The 20,789-nt window shown below is 38.5% G+C and overlaps 1 protein-coding gene and 1 pseudogene across 1 annotated transcript; both read left to right on the top strand.

Moving 5' to 3' along the window:
* The first annotated feature begins 5,190 nt into the window (after window positions 1–5,190).
* LOC122029155 lies at window positions 5,191–7,851 on the top strand. Its single transcript, XM_042588102.1, has 4 exons — window positions 5,191–6,081; window positions 6,304–7,118; window positions 7,207–7,312; window positions 7,390–7,851. The coding sequence occupies exons 1-4, from the start codon at window positions 5,191–5,193 to the stop codon at window positions 7,849–7,851; spliced, it is 2,274 nt and encodes a 757-aa protein (XP_042444036.1).
* A 1,658-nt stretch (window positions 7,852–9,509) lies between these two features.
* LOC122029154 overlaps window positions 9,510–20,789 on the top strand; it is a 65,363-nt pseudogene continuing 54,083 nt past the window's right edge.

The raw sequence follows: 20,789 nt of genomic DNA, 5'->3' as shown, positions 1-20,789 counted from the left end.
AGCACATTCAAATAATAAGTCAAAATTGGCAGGAGGATTTCTCACCAGATCTTTAAAGAAATTATTATCATTTAAGCCTTGAGAAAAAGCACTTACCAATATCTCAGTGGTAGCATTGGGCACATCGATGGCTACCTGATTGAATCTCTTAATATAGGCTCTAATGGACTCTTTAGATCCCTGTTTAATTGAAAATAAGCTCCAAGGAGTTTTATGATACCTCTTGTTGCTGGAAAATGATGCAAGAAAACCTTCTTGAAATCTTTGAACCTTCGGATAGAATTCTCCGGCAATCTTTTAAACCAGCGTTGAGCTGCTCCTCCGAGTGTCGTAAGGAACATTCGGCACTTTACTCCATAAAAAAAATTGTTGTAGTAGCGCTACATTGTCGAATTTTAACAAATGATCTTCTGGATCTGTAGTCCCAGTGTACTCGTCGATCTGAAGATTTTGATACCACTTAGGAAAAGGATCATCCAGTACACTTTGAGAGAATAGAGAAATGATTCTTTTCGGCGAGCTATCGCTTAGTTATCATCTTGACTTAGCGCTTTTCTCTGTCTGGTGCTTCGCCAGAGGATTCTTGAAATATAGGCTTTCGTCCTCCTTGTTCCAAAGGAGTGCGAAGGAAAGCTCAAGGACGCCTAGTTGGGGAAGCAATGGCCGGAGGGAAATATACATGTTCTTCTTCTTCTGGCTCCTTTCCTTTCTGGTGCTCAGTAGTCGAAATTGCTGGATTATGAGCTACTGACAGAGTAGCTCCAATATGATCTTGAAGTTGTTGTTATTGTTATTGCAAAGCTTTTAGTACATGAGAATTAATAAGAAAATCTAGATCTTCACGGCTAATAGTGAGTAGATTCGATTTTCCAGCCTCTTCCATCTTGTAGTCTAAGATTCAAGTGAAGTTCCCACAGACGGCGTCAAATTTGATCCTGTCGGAGAAGCTAGACAAGACGGAGATCCGGAAGAAAGAAAACCACCGTACTGATGAAGAATAATGCTATGACAATGGAGAATAACTTTTGCAGAATACCGATTCGAGAAATCCAAAGCGGGTCGGGAAAGAATAAAGTCGCCAGAGATTTTCCTCGTATGAAGACCCTATGACGAAGAAGAAAGCCTACTCTGATCAGAAGGAACTCTTGATCCGAAGCTTCCAAGATTTCCTGCGCACAAGAGACCAACCAACACTATCGTCAGTGACCTAAGACCGGGGTGGGAATCCCTGGCTAGGCCCTCCGACGCTCAAGTCAGTGATCTCTCTTGGTGTGGAAGAAGGAGGAAGAAGATGGTGAACAGTAGCTGGAAAATTAAGGTTATGAATGTGCGCAATAATGTGAACTTACCTAGCCAACGGAGAGGATTCCCCCTTTTATACCACTTCATATAACTTCCGCAGTCATGAAGTGGACCCCGGTTTGTTAGAGTTCGTTATGACATCAACTGCGTACTTGGGGAAAATGATTTTTGAGGAATCTTTTTTGTACCCCAGATGTACCTTCTTTGTCGCTTAGCGCCTGCAAGACAATCTGAAAGCATATTTCCCACCAAAATATATATTCTCTATCATGATTTATTCTATTCGATATATTCATTTATGATCCTTCCTCATGCGGCTTCTATTTATATCCCTGTTATGTTAAAAAAATAATAATAATAAGCTGCATTTTATTCAACCTGTTTCTAAGGTATTCATTGAAGGAACTGTGTGGGTTCCATGCTCGAAAGAACCCTCTTGACAGATATTGGCCTATCTTTGCTCTGAAAGTATGTCCCAAACGATATTGGCTTACCTTCATACGGTAGACATGTATCGACCGATATTGGTCTATCTTTGCTCTGAAGGTATGTCCCGACCAATATTGGCTTACCTTCATACGGCAGGCATGTATCGACCGATATTGATCTATCTTTGCTCTGAAGGTATGTCCCGACCAATATTGGCTTACTTTCATACGGCAGGCATGTATCGACCGATATTGATCTATCTTTGCTCTGAAGGTATGTCCCGACCAATATTGGCTTACCTTCATACGGCAGACATGTATCGACCAATATTGGCATATCTTTATCCCGACCAATATTGGCCTATCTTTATCCCGACCAATATTGGCCTATCTTTATCCCGACCAATATTGGTCTATCTTTATTAAGGTATTAGCTCGACTAATATTAGCCTATCTTTCTTAAGATATTAGTTCGACCAATATTGGCCTACCTCCTTAGAGGTATATCTTGATCGATATTGGCCTATCTTCTCAACTCGGCTATCCCCTTTCCCTTCCTCATCGGGGATCTATGAAACCTCACGCATATCAAGTTCAAACTACATGCTCAAAGTTTATTTAAAACCTCTTCTCATCTCCCTGATGAATTCCACGGTAGAAACAAAAAGGAATTGCTACTGGAAACCCAAAAACTGAATTGTTTCTCATGTTCATTGCCTAGAGCAGCAAAATCTGAAGCAAGCAACCACAAACTAAACAAACAAACAAGCAAACCCTATTTCCTTTCATTGAAGCACACGGCAGAAATCTCAAGACTAAAAAATTTACAACATACACCGAATTCAAGAGAACAAGATCCGAAACCACTCCTACCACAGGTGAGAAGCAACTTACAATGCGAATTCTTGGACTTACAGCCGAGGAAGAGGGCTCAAACGCTTCTAGGGTTTCGGTTGCTCGCAATTTTCGGTGGCTTCTTTGTGTTTCCGAGCTCCCCTCGTCGAGGTGGTCACGCACGGGTGAAGACCGGCCGGAAAAAGCCCTTCGCCGGCGCCGGAGACCAAGCCCTAGGTCCCCTGCTATGTTTTCGCCCGAGAGGGAGTCGCGCCGACGCCGCGTGAGGAGAGGAGGGAAATTAGGGCTCGGGAAACTTATCCCCTCTTTTTGTAACTAGGGTTTTTATTATCAACTATTGCTTAAGAATATTTTGCACTTACCTTATCATGAAATACTCACGGAACAGTTGGTTGGCTGCGTTCTGCTTAAGGTGCGACTCGTGGGTTCAAATCTCGGCTGCAACCCATTTTCTTCTTATTTTTTCTTGGTATTAACTTCTACTACTTAAATAGAATTCTTCCTTTATTTGATCAGTAATGACTGCTGGCCTACTTGGTTAGCCGGGTTCTGACCGAGTCAGAGGTTGTTGGTTCGAATCTCGGCTTGGACATTTTTTTTGTCGAAACTTCTTTCGTCTAGTAAAAATACCAAACGACCTCCAAAAATTGTATAAAAATACTCTAAAAATTCCTAAAATTCTCTAGAATATTTCTAAAGTATTTCTAAATATTTTTGAATTATTTTTTGGGCTCAAAATGAGGAATTTTAGGTTGTTACAATTTCCCATACCTTATAAAAAGTTCATCCTCGAACTTAGAATAATTCCAAATATTTCTGTCTCATACTGTCCTCACGCTCCTAAGTAACTTTCTCGTGCTTCTGGTTCTAAATGACTTTCACTAATGGTACTCTTTGTTCCTTAGTCTCTTAACTTCTCAGTCCTCTATCATTCATATCGCATCATACCCATTCTTGGTCCTTGGAATGCCTGTTATAAAGTCTCTGGAGACCATAGGTGTATTAGTCACACCAAATGGCATGACTACAAATTCGTAGTGTCCATATCTGGTCCTGGAAACTGTTCTGGGTGTATCATTTCCAATTGATGGTACCCAAAGCGCAGGTATGTTTTAGAGAACACTATTGCCCTCTTTAGTTGATCAAATAGATCATCTATTTTGAAAAGAGGGTACTTGTCCGTAACTGTTACTTTGCTCAGCGCTCTAAAATCTATGTGCATCCGCATAGATCCATCTTTCTCCTTAACGAACAACTCTGGAGCTCCCCGGGGTGAATGACTAGGGCGGATGAAACCCTCGTCAAGTAGCTCCTGAAATTGTTCTTGTAACTCTTTTAGCTCTGCTAGAGAAATTCGGTACGGAACTTTTGAAATTAGGCTGGTGTCAGGAACCAATTCAATTTCAAACTCCACTTCTCTGTTGAGAGGTAGTTCAGGTAACTCTTCTGGAAATTGTTGGATCGAGACGCACTAGAGGGGGGTGAATAGTACTCACGGCTATTTCATTCGTTTATCGGAATCGTAAAAACCGTAAGAGTTAAAGCAGCGGAATAAAAACAAAGAGCAATCACACAGAAAGACGCAAGAGATTTTTACTTCGTTCGGAGCCTAGATCGACTCCTACTCGAAGGCCCGCGATCCTTGATCGCTTTACGTGGGCAACAACTATAAGCTCGATAAAAGGATTACAAGATGAAGTACAAGTAAATGCAAAATCTAATTATACCGATGACAAGAATAGAGTCTCGGAGCTTCGGGTCGTCGTAGACTTGTAGCAGCACTTTCGGACGTCTTTCAGAGAGGCACGTTGGAGACAGAAGACTTGGAAATTGATGATCCAAGGTGCTGCTCGAAACCCCTTTATAAAGGGTGTTCAAGGCGCCTTGGAAGCCTCCGAAGGCGCCTCCATGTTGCCGAGTCTCCCGCGTGGATCAAACTTGAACTGGTCGAAGCTCATCTGCATAAAGCACCTTATGCCCTATCCAAGGCGCCTTCTAAGGCGCCTTATACCTCCTTCAAGGCGCCTCCATGGGTGCTTCGCAGCCAGCTCCAGCTTTGCACCCGAGGCGCCTCCAAGCTCCAAAGAGGCGCCTCGAACACTGTTCATCCAAGGGAAGACTTCATTATTTTGTACCTGTAAGACATGTTAGTCCCAAACAATATCCCGCACCACAAAGTTAGCATAAAACAAAAGTATGAATATGATACTAAGTAATGACAGTCTCCGGACTGTCCGGGTTTGACTTCGGATTTTCGTCCGAAAACCCTAGGTCGACCTAACGCCTACTGTTCCCTCTATGGGGAACGCGTCCTCATTACCTGCCGCCAGTACGATCCTCCAGATCGACTGGACTTTTGCTTAGCACTCGACGCTTCCGGACTTTCTGCTGGACATCCGCTTCCCGGCTAGTCCAGTCTTTCACCTGGTTCGCGACAACAGGACTTTCCACCTACGGTTACCACCCCCTAGGACTTTTGCCTGAAGCCATCGACCTACCAAGACTTTCCGCATAGGGTTACCACCCCCTATGACCTAGGGTTACCACCCCCTAGGGTTTTCCCTTTGCCTAACCGCAGCTAGGCTTATCAAGATGGCTTATCAAGATGGCTTATCATGATTGCATCCTTTATAGGAAACAATATAAAGACTGCGTAAGCTGCCCGAAATGTGGCTTATCAAGATGGAAGCTAACCAAGAAAAATGTTGAGAAGAAAGGTGTTCCTGCCAAAATGGTTTGGTATTTCCCTCCCATACCAAGACTTAAGTGCATGTTTAAATCTTTAGAAACTTCCAGAAATTTAACATGGCATGCAGATAGCACAAGAGTTGTTGGTCAGTTACGCCATCCAATTGATTCACCGTCATGGAAATTGGTGGATCATATGTGGCCCGACTTTGGAAGTGAGGCAAGAAATATTCGCCTGGCACTTGCAGCCGATGGAATTAATTCTCACAACAATCTTAGTAGTTGCTACAGCTGCTGGCCAATCATGCTGGCCACATATAATTTGCCTCCAGACATGTGCATGAAAAGGAAATTCATCATGCTAACGATGCTCATTTCAGGGCCGAAACAGCCTGGAAACGATATCGACGTCTACCTTAAGGTTCTGGTTGATGATTTGCAGCTGTTGTGGGAAGGAGTTGATGGAGTTTATGATGCTTATCGAAGGGAGGTTTTCACTCTTAAAGCAGTTCTTTTATGGACCATCAACGACTTTCCTGCATATGGTAACCTTAGTGGATGTACTACACATGGTTATTACGCATGCCCAATATGTGGTGAGGATACTTATGCAAAGCACTTACAAAATGGGAAGAAAATGTCATTTGCTGGGCATAGACGATTCCTACCACGATTTCATCCATATCGGAGGCAAATAAAGGGGTTTAATGGCATGGAGGAACTTGGTGAAGCAGGTAGGCCATTATCTAGAATTAAGTTGTTTGACAAGCTTTCAGACATAACATGTGAGTTTGGAAAGAAAACAAGTGTGAAGGGGAAAATAAGGAAAAAAGCAAAGGAGAATATTGTGGAAGACATTGAAGAAGAAAAGTATGTTGGAGCTACAAATTTCAGTAAATGTTGGAAGAAGAAGTCAATTTTTTTCAATCTTCCATACTGGAAATACCTACATGTTAGGCATTGTCTCGATGTTATGCACATTGAGAAAAATGTTTTCGAGTCTCTGATTAATACTTTGATGAACATCAAGGGAAAAACCAAGCACAATGTGGCAGCTAGGTTGGACATGGTTCAGATGGGAATTAGGCCTCAATTGGCTCCTAAAATTGGTGAGAAAAGAACATATCTACCTCCTACAGCATGCTCATTCACAAAAAATGAGAGATTACAAGTATGTAGGTCATTAATGGATATAAAAGTTCCGGAAGGTTTCTCATCAAACATGAAGAATCTTGTCTGCATGGATGAGATGAAGCTGAGTAGCTTGAAATCACATGATTCTCATGTTATAATGCAGCACTTCCTGCCAATAGTCATACGTAATTCTCTGTCAAAATATGTTAGATATGTTGTCATAAGATTATGCTTCTTCTTCAAAGATATTTGTTGCAAGATTATCGATGTAGCCAAGTTAGATAAGCTGCAATCTGACTTGATCGTTACACTCTGCTTATTGGAGCAGTATTTCCCCCCTTCTTTCTTCGATATCATGCTCCACTTAACAGTTCATCTTGTTCGTGAAGTCCAATTATGTAGACCAGTCTACTTCAGATGGATATACCCATTTGAAAGATGCATGAAGGTGTTGAAAAGTTACGTAGGCAGTCGAAAATATCCAGAAGGTTGCATTGTTCGGAGATATGCAGCAGAAGAAGCAGTTGAATTTTGTTCAGAATATCTCAATGACCTTGATCCTGTTGGGGTCCCTAAATCACTACGTGACCCAAACACAAGCATTCCTGGATTCTCAGCAAGCAATTCATCAATCATCGTCCAACAAATTGATCTCCAACAAGCACACTTGACTGTTCTAGAAAATACAGAAGAAATATCTCCATACATTATGTAAGTGTACTGCATAACTAATAATTATATGTACTTGGCAGTCCATATGTATTCATGAAAATAAAACTTTAGAACTTTACTTCTTCAGTGAACACAAATCCTTCTTGAAGACAATGTTTCCCAAGAAACAGAAAGATGCAAGGTGGATACAAGATGCTCATAATAAGAGGTTCATTGACTGGTTTCGTGCAAAGGTGATGTAGAAGATGCTAACATACAATATTTGTTAATCATTGTTTTGATCACACTAATTAATAGGAATGCATGTCAGGTGGCTGCTGAAATCGATAGTTGTAATGGTGGAATGACATCATCATTGAGATGGCTGGCCCATGGACCACGTGTGCGAGTCTTAAAGTGTGATAGCTATGTCATAAATGGCAATTTATACCAAACAAAAGAGCGGGATGATGAGAAAGTTTGTCAAAACAGTGGTGTTTCTCTACTTGCCAACACGATGCTTGTTTGTAGTGCCAAAGATAAGAATCCCGTGTTAGAGAATGTGACTTTTTATGGAGTTATTGAAGAGATATGGGAACTAGACTATCATCAATTTCAAGTTCCTCTTTTCAAGTGCGCATGGGTATCAAATGACAAAGGAATACAATACAACGATGAATGTGGCTTCACCTTAGTTAATCTGAACAAACGAGGCCACCAGAAGGATGAATTTGTGCTTGCAAGTCAAGTTAGACAAGTATTTTATGTTGCTGACCCACTGAACAAAGGGTGATCAATAGTGCTTCCAGTTCCAAATAGATGTTATGAGGGAGAAGAGGATCTTTGGACCAGAATTCCCAAAGCTCGACCAATTGATAATGTTGATATTCATTGTATTCCTACACGTGAAGGATACTTTAGATCATCTAAAGAGGGTTTCTTTGTAACAAACAAGAAAAAAATGATGTTTTCTACTTTTATGTCATCTGCATTAATATTTATTGTTTTTACTAGTACTATTTTTACTTGTTCGTATGTGTTAATGTTATTATTTGTATCACGTCTTCTTTTATTATATTGTCACTGCAGACTTTATATATCATTATCTCATCATTTATTTTCCTATATGCAGGGAAAAGAAAAATGCGTCCTAAAAAACAGTCAAAAATAGCAAAATATGATGAGCCACGTGTAGTTGAGGACACCGAACTACACCAAGATGCTGATGGGTTAGCCGCTACAGAGCTACGAGGAGAGACTGAAATAGAAGAACCTTCTATTACCGAGCAGAAGAAGACTCGGGGGCCTACATCAATGTGCAGACTTATTGCTGTTGCAAGATGGGGAAAAAAGTCGACGATTGAATATGATGACATGGGACGACCTGTGTATAATGAAAATGGGAAGGCACTACAATCTTTTATAGGCTTTGTTGTTAGATCCATGGTGCCAATTAACATAAAGTCATGGCCCACTATTCCAGAAAACATGAAACAGAAAGTGTGGGAAGAAATATCGGTGAGTATAATCCAATAATACACTTCCTTATGAGATTGCTTATGTTTTTTTTTCATTGTGATTTTTTGAATATACAAACTGATAGTAATTACTGTTGTTTGTTACAGAATGTCTTCGACTTAGCACCTCAAAGCGAGGCAGCAGTGATGAGTTCAGCAGGCCAGAAATGGAGAGACTTCAAAAACAAACTCAACAGTAGGTTTGTCTAGCCATATAGAGATAATCCTGAAAAACTGAGGTCACCACCGGAGCAGTATCAGATCCCATCTGCAATTTGGAAAGCTTTTGTCGATGAGAGGCTACATCCATCTTGGGAGGAACTTGATGATATTATCATGTTATATTTAAATTATTATATGCACCAAGATTTAAAACATTTAGGGCATTTAATTAACAAAATGAAGTTCTATACAGCAGAAATATATATAATAAGTTCATGTATAGCAGGAATATATATAATAAGTTCATCATACTCCATCCTATTGTTTTTAAATTCTAGCAATTCTTCTATAAATTTACTTTTTTTTTACGTGATATAGGTCACTCATGAAAAACAAAAGGAACGGACGAGCCATTGCAAGTATCATCACAAAATGTCTCGCAAGGGTTACATTGGCTTGGAGACTGAATTGGTAATCCATGGAACATTATATTATCCTTTTCATGTAGTACGTCATGTTTTAAATGATCGTTTTTTGGAATTGTAGAGGCAGAGAAAAATATTCAGGGAGGATGAGGAAGTTGATAGGTCATTACTTTGGCGTAAGGCCCGCGAGGACAAATCCGGAAACATCACAAATACAGAGACTGCTGAAGTTACTGAAAAAATTGTATTATTTTAGTTTTATTTCAAGTTCATTCATAATAAGTGAAAAAAGTGTCTTCATTGGATATTTAATGTTACCTCCATATTTTTAGGACGATTTGTTGGATATGAAAAAGAGGGGAGAGTTCATATCTTCTGGAAGCAATGACGTATTAACTACTACATTAGGGAGCGAAGAACATTACGGTAGGGTTAGAGGTGTAGGGGGATTTGTGAAGCCCCAAGTCTACTTCAAAACTCCAAGGAAGAAGAGGGAGTTGGTGTCAAAGGCTTTGGCTGAAAACTTCAAAGAGCAAGCGGAGGAAACAAAGAGTTTGAAAGCTGAAGTTGAAAAACTCAAGACTCTTGCTCGATTTATGCCAGAAACAAGTGATCGAGTTTCTGAACGTGTAGCATCTAACAAGTCATCACACATGGCAGTTCAAACAATGGAAGATGATGTGGAAGTTTTTGAATGCGGCAGTTCATTGAATGAGGTTTTATATTATATTTGGTACATTAAATTTGTTTCCTAGCTTTAGATATTAAAACATAATGTCTTATTGTTCAGGGGAAAAAATGTCATTTGGCTCTGAAGAATAAGGGGAATGTGGTGGCATATGGCACGATAGTATCTGGCAGAGGCCCAAATGTTATGCTACACAATGCTCCACTTGGGGAATGCAACTTAAAGGTGTCTGTTGATGTTGTTTTACAGGAGGAAGCGGAGCTTCCAATTCCACTTAAGTCGGGACCAACAATAATGGTAGATGCTGTTGGAACTGTGGTTGGCTGGCCAAAAGAGTTGGTGACATTTCCGACGACAAAGGTATTTTCAGTTCACTTTTCTGTTGCTATAGTTATATATTTTGCTACAATTATTTAAAATTGCAGAAAAAGGAGAAACCTGCACCACCATTTGCTATTTTGGAGGTTCCTGATGAGAAAAATAAATTCAAGGAAGTTGAAAGTGCTCTACCAATGCCATGCAAGTTTTTGTATTCTTATGTTGTTAAACTGATGACTGAGGAGGAGACCATTCCTATCGAATTTGATGAAGCCATGTTTGGACGTAATGTGAGTACATCGTTGTTGAGAGAGGATGTCATGCGCTGTATGGAAATGAGAGAGATAGGGTCCAGGCAAATTTTGGTTTACATGGGGTAAGTTATGTCTTATATACAATTCTTCTCTTTGCATGAGTTCATGTCTTAAGTAACCATGTTTTTTATTACTTGAATGCAGTTACTTGTACAAGTACTTGAAGGAAACAAACATGGCTGAGTATGTGTCGTTTGTGGATCCCAACAAAATACCAGCCGCTCAAGATGGCAGTACCTCTTCACAACACATTGCTAATCAGTTGAAAACATCAAACGGAGACAACATATGCCTTATCCCATACAACACTGGGTATATTTTTAATCCCTGCTCAAATCCTAATACATAGTAGCTTAGCTATATATTGACAATCATGCAGGTACCACTGGATCTTGACCGTTATAAATGAGGACAAAGATACAATTTATTTGTTGGACCCTATGGGTAATAGGAACCGAGATAACACTTGGAAAACTACAGTGTGCAAGTATGTTTTAGATTATGTAGATTGTGAATAGATTGATTAGCAAATATGAAATGAAATAAGTTCTATTTTTACAATGTAGTGGAATGAGGACGTACCTTTGTATGAGGGGTAATCCAAAACGACCAACTTTCAAACAGTTGACGGTATGTCTTATTGAAAACATGCATTTCTGGTTCTTATATATTTGGGTTTTCACTTTGCATTAACTTTGATTCATTAGGGTAATCTAAAACAACAAGGTTGTGTTGAATGTGGATATTGTGTCATGCGGTACATGAAAGAGATTGTTGAATGTGAGGATCTACAGTTGAAGAGGAAGGTGTGTGAATTTTTTCCATTTTGAACAGGAATGCAACTGAATCAAATCGATATAGTGTTGCACATTGAATCAAATCGTTCACGCCCTGCTACTGCTTTCTTCTCATGCTTTGATATGGCTTCTTTCCTTCTTTTTTTTCCTCGCCCTTAGATGACACCCTGTTTATGGTTTTATACAAAACTGTGTTATGCATAACATGCGTACTTTCCTGTGGGAAGAGGGGAAAGGTGAATATGGGTACGTTTTTTTTTAGTTATTTGTCTATACAAAGTGTGTATGTGCTTAGTAATGGGTTGTGTGTGTGTGTGCTTAATAATATTGTATGTGTGTGTGTGTGTGTGTGTGTTGGGGGGGGGGGGGGGGTTGAGTATTCTGCAAAATCCATTCCAAATCGGGCTTCTGTAGCCACTGAGCTTACTTCAAGCATCCAAGTTGCTGGGTTATACTTCTCTTTGATTTTTAGGATTCCAGAAATTACCTATAAAACATAACAGATTTTTTGCAAAAGTTAGCTACAGATATGTTAAGCAACCTGAGCTTCACACAACCTGAGCTTACTTTAGGCGGATTTTTTTTAGGATTCCAAAAATTATCTTTTGTGATAGATAATGCTTACTTCAGTTAGCTTACTTCAAGTATTGCTGGTCTCCAGTTAGGTTACTTCAAGTGTTGCTAGACTTCACACAACCTGAGCTTACTTCAGGCAGATTTTTTTAAAAATATTCTTTTGTGATAGACAATGCCTCAACTTTTAGTCCAGTAAAATAATGAGCATGTAAGGCCCAAATGTATTTAGGCTTCTTTGACCCACATGTTATAATTCGAACAAAATTGTTACTATGAGAGTGCATATAAAAATACATATTTATTTGTCTTATCATGCTTTTGTTAATTTAATTCATGATTTTTTTGTCAACTTACTGTGTTTTGATTTAACGTTTTCAGTTACAAAACATAACATGATGGTTCTTTCTAAATTGCAGTTTGCATTTTATGTGAAGAACCAGTACTATACGCAGACACAATATGATAAAGTGAGAATTGAATGGAGTGAATTTGTGTACTCGTTCTTGAAGTGAATTGCAGGTTGTGTGAATGAACCATTACATGTTTTTGGTTTTTTATGGCTTATTTTGACCATATTTAGGGAGATTGTGTACTTGTTTTTTATGGTTGTGTAAATTGCAGGTTGTGAGATTTGTTTTGTGTAAACATATGCTGAAATCATGGCTTATTTTGATCAAGGCTTATGAAGTTACCTTTTGTGATGCTCAAAATTACTGAAGTCTAAAAATAATGAAGTAAAAAGGGAAAAAATACTTCACTTTATTCATAAAATCCAAAGTAAAATCTACTTATAACTTCGAAGCAATACAATTTGTTGCTGTAAAATAGTATCAACTACTTCGGTTATTACCAAAAATTCCGAAGTAATATCTATCTATTACTTCGATCCAGAACGAAGCTAAATATAATTTAATCGATAATTACTTCAGAAATTAATGATATATGTCGAAGTAAAAGTAATCCATTACTTCATTTTTAACCGAAGTTAAAGTAGGTATATTACTTCACAATAAATACTAAACGATGAAGTCGAAAAGGATTAATTAGTTCGGTGTTTTTAAAAATCGACGAAGTTAAATGCACTTTTTACTTCGTAATATGTCCGAACTCGACACCCAATACGACTTCGTTTTTCTGTGCCTACGACTTTGGAGTTTATCTGAAGTAAAATAAATCTTTTTACTTCACGCGTGTCTACTTCGGTAAAAATAGGTATTTTACTTCAGGTAATCAACGAAGTAAAAAGTCATTTTTCACATAGTGCCCATGCTTCCCTAACGTACTATCATCCAAAAATTTCATCAGTACTGTGGGTCAAGTTAAACCTGACCCATTTTAATCTAACCTTAATTACCCTGCTGGGTAATCTACTCTTGTTTTACCCATTTCAGGTAGATTAAGTTCAGTTACCCTGTCGGGTAGTTCAGTTGGGAGTGCCAGCTATTCTGGATCCTCCATCTATCTTTTATTTGATTTTAATTTTAAATTTTTAATTTGATTGTTGTTTTTTGAATTTGAATTTATTTTTGAATTTTGATTTATTTGATTTTTGAATTTTGAATTTAAATTTCAAATTTTTAATTTGATTTTTGATTTTGGAATTTAAATTTATTTTTGAATTTTGATTTATTTGATTTTTGAATTTTGAATTTAAACTCGAATTTTGATTTCTGATTTTTGAATTTTGAATTTAAATTTTAAATTTTGAATTTATTGTTGGGTTCTTCGGGCCGCGAAAACCGCATTTTCGCGTCGCGGAAACCCCGAGTCACCCAAAGCCATGGATCTCATGCAAAGATTCATAAACAAAATTATCGAAAAACCTTTTTCTTGTACGAGTTTGTAAAAACTTTAGATCTACACTAAAGTTAAGATCATTACCCTTGTAGCGAAGCCCTTCGCGTTCCCGTTTGTCCAAGATGGCGTTCCTACCGAAAAATTTTGGCAAAATCTCCCCTGTACCGGTGACCAAATTCATAATACAAACAATATATACGCAGCCACAGGCGGCTGGAACATATTTTATTCACAATCACGCAGTAATAAATCAAAAGTAAAAGAAAGAAACTACTCTAGCAAAAGCAACCAACTACATCACTCCACCAATAATACAAGTGAACTACTTACAAGTGCGGAATAAGCTTAAATACACTCTCAACTCAAAATAACACTTAAGGAAATCTAAAAGAATTAAACAGAAAGTCTTAACAGTTTTGTCAGCTAATTCTGGATCCCTCCACAGTCCAGACATCACACACCTTCATCACCACCACCATCCTGTCGCCTCCCTTTCATATCTTAGTTTTTCCTTTATCTGCAGTAGGAGGAAAGAAACCAAAACTATAAGCGAAAATGCTTATTAAGTACTAATCTATCTCACAAAAACATCAAAGTGCATAAAAGTAATGCAATAATACAGAAACTGTAATGTTAAAGCAAAGATGCATGTACTCATGGTATACAGAAATAAACCTGAATACTAAACATACTCACTAATTGACAGGAAATTAATGAAACTACTACTGTAGGCTTAGAATTAAAGAACTAAACTTTTATTGATTCTAAGCATAAACTTGTTTCATTTTCTTATATCCTTATACTAGAAATTAATCTTTTAATTTCTCTTTCACTTTCTTCTTCGTGTTCTTCTTAATTTCTTATACTTGAAATTAATCTTTTAATTTCTCTTTCACTTTCTTCTTCTTGTTCTTCTTTTCTTTTCTTTTCTTCTTTGGGCCCAGGCTTAGTACCATCTTTGTTTTGCGCGCTCTCTAATAGTGACTGAGGTAGCGAGCGTCTAGTCTTATGAGGTAAAGACCTTGGTCTTACCAGGGCCAAGACCTTGGAATTGGTCACCTGGATTTGTTTAACGACAACCTTGGAAGTCGGGTACTAGCCTCTTGCTTTAGTTTACTTGTTATCTATTTTTAACTAGACCTTGGTCTTTTTCTTTACTCACACTTCTCATAATCCTTTATTTGAGTTTATTAGAATCTTTTAGATATATCTAACAAATATGGGATTACAACTAACCAAGCATGCTATATAACAATCACACAAGGGAAGTAGATCCGAACTCTCTATGATCATGTTATAAAATAGAGCAAAAGGAAGCAAATCTGAATTTTCTAAACATTCTATAAAATAATGCAAAAGAAAGCTTATTTAGACTTCCTAAACATGCTGTGATAAAAGCAAAAGAAAGCTAATCTAACCTTACTAATCATGCTACAAAATAGAGCAAAAAGAAAACTAATTTGATCTTGCTAATCATGCTACGAAATGGAGCAAAAGAAAACTAATTTGATCTTGCTAATCATGTCCAGTTAATTGCACAGATCAACCAATTCCTAATTGTTATTGTGAAACTTTTTGCTGTAAACCCAAGCCACAATTACTCTTCACGCAGTGTGCCACAACAACAGAGGAAAACCGAAAACAAATGCTAGCTTCCATGCAACCCGATTATGCCAACTAAAATGCTAAGTTCAAGCCTGAAGAACAATCCTCATAGCCCTACTGGAAACTCTACATGAACTGTAAAACTTGGAACTGCACAATTCGAAACTGTAAGTCACAACCTAAAAACAAAAGCTTCTTAAAACCTGCTGTGCTTAGCAAAATCCAACTGAAATCCTTAAACGAGTCAATAGGGAATCTGTTCACGCTCGGCAAGGAAAAGGAGGCAAAAATCGTGAAGCTACTCCTACCACAGGTGAGTAGTACTTACCCCTTGTTTGCTTGGACTTACAACCGAGAGGAGGAAGGAGGTCTAGGGCTCGGGTGAAGCTTCTCGGCAACTCCTTTGTGCTTCCGAGCTCCTTCCGTCGGGATGACCACGCACGGTGAAGCTTGAAGATTGGTCGGAAGAGTCCTTTCACCGGCACCGGAGAGGAATCCTAGTGTTGTCGCCTCGGTGTGTTTTCCGCCCGCATAGCTGCCGCACGCGAAGGAGAGGGGAAGAAAGGGTTCGGCCGCAGAGGAGGAAAACCTAGGTTTTCTTTTAAAACCCCGGCTTTATTATTAACTACTCCTTAAATATGTTTCTCTTCGTATTAGGTTAACAAAACGAGCGTAGCTCGGCTGGTTGGCTGCGCCCGGTTAGGTCGGGTTCAACCCGACGTCATGGGTTTGAGTCTCACCTTCAACATTTTTGGTCAAAACTTCTTTCTTTTTGTAAACATACTAAATGACCTCCAAAAATTGCGTATAAATACTCTAAAAATTTCTAAAAATCTCTAGAATATTTTAAAAGCATTTCCAAATATTTTTTATGGACATTTGGAACTCGAAATAGGGAAAATCGGGTCGTTACACACTGATAAAAGTAAAATACTTGTTATCTTTTAATACTTCTACTATATAATGCCTCGGCATTTTCTTTAGCACCTTGTGTGCCAAAATCCCTAAAGTCTTGACTTTGAGATCTACTTAAGGCCTTGGCCTTTTTCTTTTTTTTTTCTTTATCTTTCTTATACTTGTTAATACTTCTAATAAAAGAATGCTTCTTAAAAAGAAACTGAAATATTTAAAACAATTTCTAACATTGAAGTACTAAACTGCACAACCAAGAGATCTAAACTGCACTAAAGTTCTGCATACTATGCTACAAAATTCTGCATACTATAAGCTTTAACAGAACCTGCCTTCAAGCTTAAATAGAAATCTGCATATATAACTAACAAAAATCTACATGCTACAAAACAAAAATATTCACTACTACGAATTGAAAAATCTGCCCTACTACAAATTGAAAAATCTACACTGCTACATGAATATGATACAAGCCTACTGCTAATACAAAACTTAACTAAGAATCTACATAACATGCTACTTGGAATTCTGCATTCTTAGCTAATACATTTCTACACTTTAATCTCTAAAGCAAATCAAAATTCACAGAACTGAATTGTTCATTCCTATATGTCCTTTATACATGACTCGTTATATCAAGGATTAACTCTACCATAATATGTCCAAACCTTTAGAAAACTTTAGCTATTTAATTATACGGAAATATCAAGGATTGAGTCTACCATAATCTGTCCGAACCTTTATTGCATCAAGACGAAACAAATTCCATCAACATTTATGCCACTACCTTAGCCTTCCACAGAAATGGATCATAAACCATCAAAGAACATATCAGGATCACATAGAAAACCGCCGAACCACAATTGAACGGAGAAAAGCAGAGCTTGTCAAATTGACTCAATCAATACCATCACAATTCCAAAGAGAAAGATCAAAACTACAAATCCTAAATCCTGATTTGAAGTACCAGCCACACCAGAAAGATCAACCCAACTTCTACACTTAACCCGTATCCCATAATAGTTCAGGAAAACAAAACCAACCTAGTAAACCAAATGTAAATCCATCCAACCAAAACAAAATCATTATGGGCAACTAGACATCTGGTAAGAGGAATCACAGCTAGATCAATTCTATTCAACATTTTCCATGAACAACAGAAGAATGAGGCATCTTTTATCATAGCTTAAAACCCATCTTTCTGTTCAAACCTTCAAAAACAGGAGGAAGAAGCAAAACTTCGTCAAAACTAGTCGTATCTACTAAGAACTTAGGTCTAAAATCCTGATGTTCATTAAGCAAAGGAAGAACATTACCATCAAGAAACCCCGTCCAGAAACTTGCCACCTAAAGCCGAACAGAGCAACAAATCGATCAAACACAAATGCCCAAATCTAAACATGTCTAAATCTGATGTACTTAATCATAAAGGTGAAAGAGTTCAAACTACATGCTCAAAGTTTATTTAAAACCTCTTCTCATCTCCCTGATGAATTCCACGGTAGAAACAAAAAGGAATTTCTAATGGAAACCCAAAAACTGAATTGTTTCTCATGTTCATTGCCTAGAACAGCAAAATCCGAAGCAAGCAACCACAAACTAAACAAACAAACAAGCAAACCCTATTTCCTTTCATTGAAGCACACGACAGAAATCTCAAGACTAAAAAATTTACAACATACATCGAATTCAAGAGAACAAGATCCGAAACCACTCCTTCCGCAGGTGAGAAGCAACTTACAATGTGATTTCTTGGACTTACAGCCGAGGAAGAGGGCTCAAACGCTTCTAGGGTTCCGGTTGCTTGCAGTTTTCGGCGGCTTCTTTGTTTTTCCGAGCTCCCCTCGTTGAGGTGGTCACGCAGGGGTGAAGACCGGCCGGAAAAACCCCTTCGCCGGCGCCGGAGACCAAGCCCTAGGTCCCCTGCTGCGTTTTCGCTCGAGAGGGAGTGGCGCCGACGCCGCGTGAGGAGAGGAGGGAAATTAAGGCTCAGGAAACTTATCCCCTCTTTTTGTAACTAGGGTTTTTATTATCAACTATTGCTTAAGAATATTTCGCACCTTACCTTTCCACGAAATACTCGTGGAACAGTTGGTTGGCTGCGTTATGCTTAAGGCGCGACTCGTGGGTTCAAATCTCGGTTGCAACCCATTTTCTTCTTATTATTTCTTGTTATTAACTTCTACTACTTAAATAAAATTCTTCCTTTATTTGATCAGTAATGACCGCTGGCCTACTTGGTTAGCCGGGTTTTGACCAAGTCAGAGGTTGCTGGTTCGAACCTCGGCTTAGACATTTTTTTGTCAAAACTTTTTTCGTCTAGTAAAAATATCAAACGACCTCCAAAAATTACATAAAAATACTCTAAAAATTCCTAAAAATCTCTAGAATATTTCTAAAGTATTTCTAAATATTTTTGAATTATTTTTGGGGCTCAAAATGAGGAAATTTGGGTCATTACAAGCATATCACATAAATATAATAAAATAACTGCATAAATAAGCAATCAACAACATCAACAGGTATAATAATAACAGTGTATGCACGGATGGTCACCCCACCCACCCCTCTGTACCACGACCCTTGTATGGTCAAGAGGTCGGATCAATGATAACTGTACAACACTCAAAGACCGCCACTACTCTCGAGTGACCAAGTGGGCAGGTGCTGTGTAGCTATCTAGCTACATAGCGAAGGGGGTCCTTGCTGGTCACAACTCCAGTTAACACTACTCATGAGTGGCCGAGTGTGGCACGATAGGACAAGCAACATCTGATCTAGCTTGCACTACCCATGAGTGGCCGAGCGTGCGGCTCTGGCCAACGACCCTCTCAACCACAAGGGAGCATGGTTGTTAGCATGCATGCAATGACATGATGTACAAGATGTAGTAGTCATCACATATATAAATAGAAATCAGGTATGCTACATGAAGCTACCATGCTCAACAAGGTATATGAATAAACAGAAATCAAAATAAGTATGGTATATCTAGTATCTACTAAATATCATGGATAGCAATGTGAGGCTGTATATATATCAAGTTGATTATCTCAAAAATTGAGTGGATAAGTATCAAGCACAGAAAAAATACAAATGGAGTCAAGGTAAATACATCAACTATCCGAATATATAGTTCATGTACTAAGGTCAAAGTACTAAAGAGACAAAATAGGAAGTACCCGCCTTTATCAGCCGATCATGATAAACCAATCCCATATTGAGACGTTCGTCTCAAATCAACATCCTGCAAATCACATGATGTATAGTTTAACTAATTACATATGCATAAACTAGCTAAACTCAAATCCAAACTAATTTGGGAAAATCCTAATCGAATGATCATTAATTCTAATTAATGATTAACTTCAATTACTCTCATCCATGAATCCTTTAATCTTTCTAATCATAATTTACAATATATTAATCAATCCAATATAGCTTAATCCATTTCTACAATCCATTAACCTAATATTAAATTCATTATAGCATCTACTAAACATCATGAATCAACCTTACATAATTCATCCAACTCAATTAAGCCAACCCACATCACACTATTCACATCCAATGTAGAAATAAAATCAACTTCATTCAACCAAAAACATTAATCACAATAACAATCAATCCACATGATAATCAATCACAAATTTAAATCCACTAAAGCAGCATATCACAACTAAATAGAATTAGGACACCTAACCATCACACAAATCAAATTCATTCATCCATAAACACCTCACTATATTCTATCAGTTATTTGATTAAGCATTAACTATTAAACATGATAGAGCAATGAACAGACCAAATCTCACCTAATCAGATCTGCATTGCCCAGGAACAATTGTGCAGAAATGGATCTCTTCCTTTGAATTGTTGCTAATGTCGCACTCCTTGAACAATTTGACAAAAACCTTCTCCTCATAATAGAAGGTAGGATCAAGCATCAGTCACAGGGGTGGACAGTGGTCTGGATCTAGTAGTGCACATGATCTCCACAACTATGGATCTGCAACCACACATGATGGTCGAATAACTGACGATCAAACGAAAGGAAGGCAGAGATAGAGGAACTCACCGTACCCTTTGTGGATCGAGAAACGCACCTAGTGGCTACGATTTAGGGGATTCTGGCTAGAAGCTTCACATCAAAGCAGGTGGTGAAGTTTGATGGTTGGAGACGTAATGCACAGACATGAGACAACAGTAGATCAAGGCTAGGATGAAACTCAGCAATTAGAGGAGAAGCAGCTCAGTCGGTGGTGGATTGGGTAAGATGAGCCGACGATTGGAGCAAGAGAAGAGAGGTTCAGTCGGCGGTGGCAAAACTAGGGCACAACCCTGCGGAGATGGATGAGCTCAGTGGCGATCGGGAATAGGCTTTGATGTGGATCTATGCCGGAGATGAAGAAAGGAGGTTGGCTCTCATGGTCGTCGGCATCGTTAGTCGGTGGTTGACGATCGGCGGATCAGAGCGACGCGAGTCACACGATGGGGGAAGACAGCGATCGTGAGAGAAGAAGATGAGTCGGCGATGAAGAGATCGGGAAAGAGAGCGTTGACAAGATGGGAGAAGGAAGAGATTCGGCAATAAAAGATTTGGGACAGAAGGCACAGTAA

Source organism: Zingiber officinale, chromosome 10B (genome assembly GCF_018446385.1).
Source record: "Zingiber officinale cultivar Zhangliang chromosome 10B, Zo_v1.1, whole genome shotgun sequence".
Taxonomy (NCBI): domain Eukaryota; kingdom Viridiplantae; phylum Streptophyta; class Magnoliopsida; order Zingiberales; family Zingiberaceae; genus Zingiber; species Zingiber officinale.
Note: the sequence above shows the minus strand (reverse complement) of the source record. Positions and strands in the feature narration are given on the sequence as shown.

Excerpts from the sequence above, each read along its gene's own strand:
- LOC122029155 (XM_042588102.1), top strand. The coding sequence starts at position 5,191 with ATGGCTTATCATGATTGCATCCTTTATAGGAAACAATATAAAGACTGC. Across the intron at positions 6,082-6,303 it reads AGTTTGGAAAGAAAACAAGT|GGAAAAACCAAGCACAATGT; the intron begins GTGAAGGGGAAA and ends ATGAACATCAAG. Across the intron at positions 7,313-7,389 it reads TTGACTGGTTTCGTGCAAAG|GTGGCTGCTGAAATCGATAG; the intron begins GTGATGTAGAAG and ends AATGCATGTCAG.